Source organism: Anser cygnoides, chromosome 8 (assembly GCF_040182565.1).
Source record: "Anser cygnoides isolate HZ-2024a breed goose chromosome 8, Taihu_goose_T2T_genome, whole genome shotgun sequence".
NCBI lineage: Eukaryota > Metazoa > Chordata > Aves > Anseriformes > Anatidae > Anser > Anser cygnoides.
This window is the reverse complement of record NC_089880.1, coordinates 27537925-27548396: the sequence shown is the minus strand read 5'-3', so window position 1 is coordinate 27548396 and position 10472 is coordinate 27537925. Positions and strand designations below refer to the sequence as shown.

General features: G+C 42.1%; 2 protein-coding genes across 5 annotated transcripts in view; one reads left to right on the top strand and one right to left on the bottom strand.

Annotated features, from left to right (window-relative positions):
* Positions 1-291: 291 nt before the first annotated feature.
* Positions 292-10472, bottom strand: part of SHISAL2A (shisa like 2A) — a 52492-nt gene continuing 42311 nt past the window's right edge. For 2 of the 3 annotated variants that reach the window (XM_067001582.1, XM_013176300.3), the window contains exons 11-16: positions 7756-7883; positions 7033-7178; positions 6005-6290; positions 5843-5878; positions 1628-1779; positions 292-850 (exon numbers count right to left, since the gene is read on the bottom strand). The gene's annotated coding sequence lies outside the window, so the exon portion shown is untranslated. The remainder of the gene's footprint in view (positions 851-1627; positions 1780-5842; positions 5879-6004; positions 6291-7032; positions 7179-7755; positions 7884-10472) is intronic. The other variant, XM_067001583.1, reaches the window with a different exon arrangement.
* On the top strand, positions 1579-3997 carry COA7 (cytochrome c oxidase assembly factor 7). Of its 2 annotated transcripts, XM_067001578.1 has the most exons (4): positions 1579-1719; positions 2027-2207; positions 2348-2488; positions 3387-3997. In XM_067001578.1, exons 1-4 carry the CDS (start codon positions 1615-1617, stop codon positions 3833-3835), a joined length of 876 nt encoding a protein of 291 aa, XP_066857679.1. In that variant the 5' UTR covers positions 1579-1614; the 3' UTR covers positions 3836-3997. The 2 variants fall into 2 exon arrangements, with proteins under 2 accessions (XP_066857679.1, XP_047917898.2); XM_048061941.2 differs by lacking the exon at positions 1579-1719 and having other exon boundaries at positions 1924-2277.

Below are 10472 nucleotides of genomic sequence, written 5' to 3'. Positions count from 1 at the left end.
GCTGTAACTCGCCAAAAAGCGCTGGCCCGGCCTGCCTGACCCTCCCCTGGGCTCGTTTTGGGAGGACAAAGCAGGTCCGGAGCTCAGCCTCACCTCCATGCTTTTGCACAAAGATCAGCCTCTTGCAATTCAATGTTTCCTGCCCCAAATTGTGTCTGGGTAATATGAATAGCGAGCTGCTCCCATACAATAGGTCTTGCTTTCTGCTTCGAAGTTGGACAGGAGCTTTGCTATCAGCTTTTATACAAAATAATGTCGGCTTTCAGATACAGTAACAGCGATGAAGACCTCTTTCCCAACAAATATTACTGTATTTACACTTGGTGAAGAGAACACAGTTATTTTTTGTTTCAGAATACACAGTGATACAATTGCTCTGTCCAGTTAAAATGAAATTACAAAAAGTTTACTGTTACATCTTTTAAGCAAAACAGCACACACATCAACATTAAGGAGAAATTACTAATATAATTTACATTTGTCATTAAAAGATGACAAAATATTTTGCAACCATCAAATAATTTTATCCGTTAAAGGACTACACAGCAAAGGTCAGTTTTAGGCACAATTCTTTAGTCTGGGATTTTGACATATTTGCTCAATCACTTCAACCTGAGTATCACTGTATGTCTTTACCTTCTTTTTGTCATTCCATCTGACTTTATGATAGGAACTGTTTTTCTTTTCCTCTCTGGGCTCAGTGAAAACTTTGAAGTCACAGAACAGATTCCCCGCTCAGTGTAATTTCTTGGTCTGCCCCAGTGTACTGAGGAGCCGCAGCAGCCTCACAGTGCCACTTTGCTCCTACATTGTGGAGGCCATACAGCTGACCCAACCTCTGCATTATAAACTGCAAAGACAAAATCCCTGTGAGAACAGACTCTTCAGAGATTTAAACCAGTTGAACTCAAGAGTTCCTACTGAGCTTGTGCGAACTGAATTTTTTCAAAGCCTGATTTTCAGAGAAACAGTACAAAAGCAGTTCATCTTCCAAAAGCATCTCCAGAACATAAGAGGACCTGACAGGTAGCAGTCAGCATGGACTAAAAACGTGTATTTTCTTACTTGCATTCTCACAGACGTGTCAGTGCTTTTGCTTGATGCACTTCAGAGACGAGATATAAGCTTCGTGTGGACCACGTGTAATAACCCCAACCCAAACACTGAAAAGCCTGACAAGTTTTAAGGAAATACTACAGGAATAATGTGAACAGAAGTTACAAGTGGAATTTTGATAGCACGCCCAGCAGGTGGTGCCAGCAGTCCGACCCACAATGGTTCTAGCAATTAGCTCTAGCAGTTAACAGACAATCCGGTTTCCCCCTATGGGAGACTATACACAAGATTTAACTGAGTTTTATTTATCCCAAAAGCTTGACAAGCCTGTGTGATGCTACTGAAATCATTTGGGACAAAGCAACTGTTTGAAAATAATTTTAACTAAGCAATTTGTCATATACATTTCTAATGTGCTGCTATACTCTCAGAAAATTGTTTGTGCTGGAAACCGCTGGAACTGGATACTGTGCCGTATTTCGTACGAGTACCCTAGTATCACACTGTCTAGCACTGTAAATTCATCCATAACTGAAGAACTAGGTCATGTAATGTGTCATGAACTGCTTACCAGTCTCTCTAAGTGCTTTCAACAACCCCGGCACTTTCTGCTCACACGTACTGGGATGCAGGATTCCCATCTCTTCAGAAGGCATCCGCAAGGTCAGTTTTTGTACCACAAGGAGGTTGCTGGTAAAGGTTGTTAGCAGCAACACGTCTGTCCTAAAATTGAGTTGAAAAATTATTCAGCTGTAAATCCCAGACAAAAGCATGCAGGCAGCAAGTTGTGGAGTTGGTAGTAAAGCCCTGGCTCCTTGGTTGTGCAGTGTATTAATGCATACACTAATATCTCGAGTTTTTATCTCGATTTGATGACTGTGTGTAAAACCTCAGTAATACGTATCCTAATGGCCCAAACCTTGGCAAGTAAAATATCGCAGATGTATTATTATATTTTGGGACTCCGCAGAAGGCTCCCGTGCCAGGGCTGGATTCTTACGGCTCAGCTGGCACCGGGGCTGGGAGGAGGACGCGGAGGAGGAGAACGAGGAGGAAGAGGAGGAGGAGAGGGAGGAAGAGGAGGCGCCCGGGGGCGGCTCCGTCAGCGCGGCGGCATGGCCGGCCTCATCAACTTCGAGGACGAGGAGGAGGTGAGGGAGTACCTGGCGAACCTGCACGTCGAGTACAGCTACCAGTGCTTCAAGGAGAAGGACCCGGAGGGTAAGCGGCTCCAGGGCGACCCCGGGCCGCGGGGCCCGGCGGCTGCCCGCTGACCGGCGGTGCCTTGCAGGCTGCCAGCGGCTCGCCGACTACCTGGACGCCGTGAGGAAGGACTTCCAGGCGGCGGCGCGGGTGCTGCGCGACAACTGCGAGGCTCACGGGCACGGCGAGAGCTGCTACAAGCTGGGGGCCTACCAGGCCATCGGCAAAGGTGGGCACAGCCGGGGGCCGGCTGCTGGTCTGGCCGCCTTCCCTTTTCCGGGCCCGGCCGGGTCCTCCCGTTTGTCCCCTCAGCGCCCTCAGGCGCCGCGGGCTCGGTGCGCCGGGGCTCTCCCGCCCTCGGAATCATGGCTTTATTCCCCCCCCCTTTTTTTTTCCTTTAATCCCATACTGCCGAACACCTGCACGCCCTGCCCCTTTTATGGCCGTATCATAAAAGCTGGGGAAGGAGGAAAAACCTTAAACTGCTTCCTAATAAATTTTAAGCTGCCACATATATTATTTCTTTACTATTATGCATATAAGTGGTAAGTATATCCACCACTGAATGTCGCTGTTACCAAAATTTTGATTTATGCGTGTCTGGCTGTTCTTTCTTACAGAAAGTAAGGCAGAAATAGACTTAAAGCTGGTAGCTCTGCTTACAGGCACGTAATTAGGCCCTGTATCCACCTGACATTGCGTTGTCATTGCATGCAGTTAAACTACTGGGTCGTCTTTTAAATAACGGTACCAGTGAGGAATATGACATTTGTACTGTAGTTTGAAACTAGTTAACAATCTCAGCACTTGTACAGGTGTACTAGCAAAAGAATACTTTGCCTAGTGGAAGTTGTTTGGGAATCTTTATACGCGCTGGTGAAAAGAGTTTTGTCTGCATAAGCTATTGTGATTACTGAGAATTGGATGAGGGTTTCCTAACTTGAAGACTAGCAAAGTGTTTGGAACTGAGAGAGCAATAGTGTTTCTGAAGTCCTAAATTTTGACTGTTGTATCTCAAGTGAGGGCTGCTGTCTTTCCCAGAGAGCACTGGGAAGCATGCTGCAAAGCAGAGAGCTCTCATGTGTTTCAAGTTGTCCTTACAGTAATCTTGGTTTCTTGGCTGACAGGTGGACTCGACCCCGATTTGAAAGCTGCCTACAACTCCTTTTTGAAGTCATGTGAGAAAGGTGGGAAGAAGTCAGTAAATGCCTGTCATAACGTTGGGCTGTTGGCCCACGATGGGAAGGTGAATGGTGATAAACCTGACCCAGTTGTTGCTAGAGACTATTACACAAAGGCCTGTGATGGCAATTTTGCTCCTAGCTGCTTCAACCTCAGTGTGATATATCTCCAAGGAGCGCCTGGGATCCCTAAGGACATGAACCGTGCTTTGAAGTACTCACTGAAAGGGTGTGAGCTGGGTCACATATGGGCCTGTGCCAATGCCAGCCGAATGTACAAACTCGGAGATGGCATTGAGAAGAATGATGCCAAGGCAGAGCATTTGAAAAACAGAGCAAAACAGTTGCATAAAGAACAGAAAGAAGCTTCAAGTTCTTTAACATTTGGGGAGTAAAACTGTCAGTTGCAGTTACCAAGAATGCAGTTTTAAATGGCAAGTTAATTTGTTATTTAAATCATATGAGCATATGGTTTTCACTCAATAAACGTCCTGTAAGTATTTGCATACGCAAATAAGATTATATTTTTCTGGATGCAATAAATGTGACCAACTCTGTGCCTTTCTGCTTTTTTAAATACATATGTTCTTAAGTGTATTGTTTAGATTCCTCTCTTCTTTAAGGAAGAAAAAATCTTCTGGCCTTTTTGAAGTTTGTCCTCATGGTTTCAAGCATGGTAGGCTCTCCCCCCATTTGCTGCTTCAGTACTGAGGCTTATGCTAGGACCAGCTCTAACACACTCACACAAACACACTGGTCTGCTCTAAGGCTGCTTTGTACCACAGGGCTGGCTTGAGAAACTTAAGGAGGTTTATTCTCTGAAGGTAACATTTGTGGTTGAGAGCTGGGAGTGCACAGCCAGTGACCCCTGGTGAAACGGGGGCTGTGCTTTGCCTCAACTTTCAGTCTTGCTGTTTCAACAAAAGCACGGTGAAGATAAAGTGCTTCTTAGAGTTACAGGAAAGTGAGGAATATGGTCTCTATTTTCTGTAGTCCGTATAGAATATAGGAATAGTCTCTATTCCGTAAGAATATATTGTGTATTTTGGATATAAAAATCCATGGTGACAGGTGGAAGTAAGCTTCAGTGCATTACAGCATCAGACAAAACAAAGAACAATCATGCAGAGTGAGATCTGAAAAGCTAGTCCATAACATCCACTTGTTTTCTCCAATGCAAACGTTTATAACCAACAACCGTAACTCTGTGCTCAGCTCAGGCTGAATCGACTGCTGCTGTGTAAAGGTTTATGCCCTTCAGAGGCTCTTGTGGATCTCACAGATTTTCTGAGCTATCTAACCACTGGCTAGACCAAGCACACATCTTGAGCTGCTTTCACATACTGCTTAAGTCTCACTACTTTCACTTTAAAAGCATGCTAATTTTGCAGGTTTTGGACACAGAAATACTATCCTTTGCTTTGTGAGAGGTTCATCCAGGCTTCCTGTTATCCTGGACAGTGCCTGTTGCTGTCTGCAGTGATTCCAGGTTTAGAGTCAATTCTGCCTTAGGTCTATAGAGTTTGAAGCTTTTCCTGGTTAGTTTAGAGCTAGAAACATTTTGGTCATGTCCAGATGATGGCAAGTCCAAAACAGAAATGAGTCTATATGGCAGTGTGTACATAAAGACATCTCTGCCTATAGCTCTTGTAAAGAAATGGACAGGAAAGAGAGAAGCAGGAGTGAAAGGAAATTAATTAACTTTGTTGGGCAGATGAGCTGAAGGGGCTGAGTTTAAAGAGAGCTGCTTCAGACTGTGGAAGAAAAAAGTAAAAGAGCTGGGAATTGACCTAGATATACTGAATTACAGGTAAGTATCCAAGGCAGAAGATTCCCTTTCAGATAAGACACGCACATGGGTTTTAAAAGCCTGAATGTTGTTTTCAGCATCTTGTGAACCAGTTAGTCAGTGTATATGTGACTTCCACGTGTGCCTGGCTGCTTTAGGATCGCTCTCCAGTCCACAGCGATAACCCCCCTGCTCAATTACACAATAATTGTTTTAGTTTTCAGCCAGCTTTTGAAACATTATGTTCTACTTTTTTTCTGATAGGTTCAGGAAACAAGGTGCCAACTGGTTAGATGCTGGACTCCAATTAAACGTGATCACATAGATTATGTATATACAAACCATAATTATACACCTTCTGACACAGCAGTCTAAATATGTAGGGCAGTATATGTAAATATATTAATGCAATCACCATCTGGTATGATTTTGGTGTGTATGCGTACATGTAAAGCTTGTGATACGCATGTGTACGTTTTGCTGTAGAAGTACTGCTGATTTACAACGTGAATGCTCTATATGCTTACTGTTTGAATAAATCTACAGAGGCACAGTGGTAAAATTGGTACACTGGAACAACAGATGGCAGTATATGGCAAACATTCTTGCATACCTTAGGTGTAAGGCCTATGACTCTGTTTTCAGCAGCCTGCAAAAAAATCAGTGGTGACAAAAGTGAGATTAATTTTCCTGTTAAGGCAGTTACCATTTTATAGCATTTCACGAAAGCAGAGCTGTTTTAGAGAAACACTTGGGAAAGGTAAGTAAATGTTACCTGTGCAGTAAGAGCGTGGCAGTCTAGTAAAAAAATAGTTTGGAGTTGGGTGTACAAGAGTAAGCAATTACAGGTGGCTCCAGGCATTGGGGAATAGGATGGAATTTTAAGCCCTGATCTTTCTTTGGAGTTCATAATGCTCACTGCCTCCGAGCAGCTTGTTCAGATCCTCAGTCCAAAAGAACCTGCCACTCTGGTACAGGCTTTCTTCCAAGAGGACTAACGATTGGCAGTGATCCCCCTGGGAACTTCCAGACAGCACAGCGAGCAGGCACCTGGGAACGTCCTGAATAAAAGTGACACACATTGCAGATAATTAAAGCCACGTATAATGTGCATGTTGAAGGGATTTTTTTTTTTCATAGCACTTGAAAACTCACAGGAACTTAGAGACTTTAAATATTATGAAATGAACTTCGTGTAAAAGGCATCAAATGTGTTAGCACATATAAGTTTATGAAGTATAATTCAATTTTGTACCGATAGTTAAAAAGCAAGCCCAAATTAAGGATTACTCTTCTGTTACACTAAAACATCATCAAAAACAGTTTGCTGCCTGCATGGGACACGGCTGTATCTTTTTTACACAGATGCTGATTATGCTTTAACAGACGCATTAGGTATGTAAGGACCGCTCCTATTAGACTCCAGAGTCTCATAGGACTCCAGAATGATGAAACATCAAAACTGATCAGCCTGCTGCATTTGGCACGTTATAAATTATATGTAGTTAATGAGGTTCCCAGCAATCTATTCTCAACGGTGTTCAGGAGACATAATCGAAATTTGTTATGAGGTGAAAATTGTACTGCAAATCTTGGTTTATAACCATCTTGCTCTGATATTACGAGGGTATTATCAAAAAGCCAGTATCTTCCTGCCTTTTCTTTTTTTTTTTTTTTCTTTTTGTAACAGCTTCCTGATGTTACAAAGGTTAAATTTTATGTCCTCTTGGGAAGAAAATTGTTCCACCAATGCCTCTGACGTCATAAAGAAAGTGTGATAGACACATGATTATAATAGCATACCTGGAAATATGGAAGACCTGTTGATCTCTGCAGGATCGGTGGATTATTTTCGAAGTGGATCAGTTTAAATCAGCTTCACAGCTCCTAAACCACTGTCTGTTTTCTCTTTCATTTGTTTGTATTGATGTAAGCATACAGCCAACTTCCTTTAAAAAAGCAGCAATATACTTGAAAAGGAATGGTGACTAACTCTAATTAATTAAATACACTTATGAATACACGGCTTTAAATCATGAAAGCATTCACTGCAGGATGCGTCCTGCAGCTGTGAAAAGATCGCTAATGGAGCGCTGTTTCTGTACTGAGACGTGAAAAACACTGGCACCACATCATGTTGTGTCCTGTCATTTGGATTCATTCTGGACAAAAGAGGCTGCCAGGTGAAGAAGCTGCATGACCTCGTGGTAACAGAAAAAGACTTGTTCTGGTGGTTGTTTCTGCGTTATATTGTAATAAAAGCAGTTTTGCAGCTTGCTAACCTTTATTCAGCTGTGAGTAACAACTTCTTTCTGCAGCGTATGTGTGAAGGTAGCGTAGGGCCTTCTTAGAGCTGTGAACGCCCACCCAGACGGATGGTCTGGGAGACTTTGCATGTTAATCACCCCACCGAGAAAGCAAAAAAATACTGTATTCTTGATACAGTATGAACTTTTTGTGCAATGTGGAAAGAAATTCACTCTTGGCAATCTTTCATTATCATGAGAGGGAGAGAGAAGAACTCACCCAGGTAACTTCTCTCCTCCTTTGGTAGATGGAGGAGGAAGAATTCCTCCTTCCCTTGTGCTTTTCAGCATTGCATTCATTAGACCTCAGGCTGAGACAGTTTTGCTCAGGGTTGGGCTTTTTCAAGGCTGCAGAAAGAAGGCAGAGGGAGGAAAAGGGGTCAGGGCATAGCAAGAAACAGAACAGAAAATAAGCAAGATATCCAGTCATTTTACTACTGCAATAATTTGTGTTGAACTAACATCCAGGGATTCATTTCAAGTCCGGGTTAGGCCATTTGTACATGTCCATAATTACACCCCTGATCCAGAGACCCGCAGTCCGAGATTCAGGATTGTGCGAAGTCCCTGGTACATATCTCTGTCAAACATTAGTATCATGCTCTGATTTTCCAGACACTGTATCAACAGTATGGCCCAGAATCTGCATAAGACAGATTTCTGCAAGACTCTTAAGACTTTAATGATCTAATTCTGTGCCAATTTTTTCATATCTCATTTCTTATTCCATATCTGTAGCCTCCCAGTGCTTTCATTTTCAGTATCCACTCTTGAAGCAAACACAATAACCACTAATTATACTAAGTTAAGACTAAATCGTGTATTCCTAGTTTGTTGTTATTGCCTTCTACTCTAACACTAGTTACAATTACCAGCGGTATAAAAGTTCCAAATATGATATTTTATACTTCTTATATACAAACTTTGTTTTACAGCCTTCTTTGTAATTTGGTAATTGGTTTTGTAATATAGTCTTATTTGTAATCCATTTTTTCCCCTAGATCAACTAGTAAGAGATTTGTGTGATGTGAAATTACAAAATTAAGGCCACTTTAGTGTGCCAATTACAGATGGGGATTTGTGAACAGCATAATGGTAATGCACACATCCACTCAAATCATGAGTGTGGTGGGAGTTCTCTCTAAGATCTCATTCTGTCAATGCAAAACTGAAATACGGTGCTTTAAATATACCCTGGAGAGTTTTTCTTAGCAACTGAGAGGCTTCTAGTAAAACAGAAGAAATAAAAAAGATGAGCCCCCCCATGTTTATACAGCAGTTGTCACCCAAAGCATTCCAGTGCATTTCATGAATCACAAGAAACACAGAATTGCTTCTCAGCTCACGGAGCCATTACATACAAGGCTGGGATGGGAAAGCCATAGAAGAAAAATGTTAATTGTTTGGCCGTGATGTAATTTCCTAATTTGAAGATGAGGCTACCCCAACTTATGTAAAAACATCCTTATTCTGACAGCCCTCTTTTGACACTTGATGGCTTGCTCTGAACATTTCATTGTCTCAGGAAATGCACTGAAAAGGAGCAAGCTGATTTCCTTCCAGCTGTCCTGTGGCTGGAAGTACTCCATGTTCCTATAGAGCTTCCTGCCCAAGAAATGCTAATTGTTCTACGACAACCATTTTTGCAAACTCCCGAGAAGGAAATCTGTATTATGTCTATCGTATGTGAGAGAAGAACAAGCACTGAATGGTTATTGACTTACTTAAGGTCAGGCAGTATCAGAGACGGCCCAAACTGATAATTCTCCAAACAATGTTCAGCATGGCAAGGACCTGTCAATTCTTCACAAGCCAAGAAACACTAAGATAGGAAACTTGCCTTTGAGTGTTATTCTGATAATATTTGTGGAATATTATTCCAGAAAGATGCAATAACCACCTCAGCACAAGTGTTTGTTATTAATAACGGCTCAAAAGAGATAAGCTGTGACACTGCAAGCAGCCTTTTGTGGCTGTGTTATCTTCAGGGAAGTTGTCTGCCTTTTCTCTATGGCATTGTTTTGCTTATTTGTTCTGCAATTGGTACAAAGGAAATGTATAGTATCTTATTTTAAAGGTAAGCTGAGATATAGTGAAGTTAGTTGTAACAGGGACCTATAGCCAGAAGGTATTTCCTTATGTTTCCCTACACACACCTGTATGTGTCTCTAGAGATCTCTCCCTAAGAACGAAAAGCATTCAAGCCTTTCAAACGCAGGGTGATTTTGCCTTAAACATTGTGCAGATACAAGCTGCCACTTAAGGCTATACTTACCCTATAGCATATTTCTAGAAACGGTTTATGTATACTATTTTGCCATTATATTTTGCCATACTATTTTTGCCGTTCTTTGGGGAACATTTTCAAGCAAAGGTTTTGATCCGTGACTTGAATAAATAAATAATCTCCGCTTGATTTCAACGAATATTTTGCCTCAACATTTTATAATACTGAGCCCAGAATACTTGCTGTCATCCCACAAGCAGATACGTTGCAACACTGTGTGAGAACTTTGAGCCGATGTGGAAAAGTTTTACATTTTAGAAGCACCAGTGAAAATGTTGCCTTCTGGAGAGCCAAAGGTGAAGACTTTTATTAGAGCACAATGACAGCATCGCACACACGAGCTGGGAAAATGGCATATAGAGGTAAGTGAAGACACCTGGTGCTCAGGAGCTTACTGCTAGCACTGCTGAAGAGCAGAAAATTTCAGGTGCCTCACGCTTCGTTTAGTGCTCTTGAAAGGCATTAACATTGCCTGGGGACACAAAGGGACAGAAAAAGTAACATCTTTTGATGTTTAAGAATGAAAGAACAAAGGTTTTTTATTCAATTCTTGTTCACTAGGCTGAATCAGATACTGTGCGACTGGGAAACAGATGCAACCTTGAAATCTAATTGTACTGAACCTTAATACTAACAGCTCTGGAAACATT

Bases quoted from the DNA above. Each gene is read 5' to 3' on its own strand.
- COA7 (XM_048061941.2), top strand. From the start codon at position 1,929: ATGACTGTGTGTAAAACCTCAGTAATACGTATCCTAATGGCCCAAACC. The intron at 2,278-2,347 runs GTAAGCGGCTCC...GGTGCCTTGCAG, and splicing joins CAAGGAGAAGGACCCGGAGG to GCTGCCAGCGGCTCGCCGAC. The intron at 2,489-3,386 runs GTGGGCACAGCC...CTTGGCTGACAG, and splicing joins CTACCAGGCCATCGGCAAAG to GTGGACTCGACCCCGATTTG.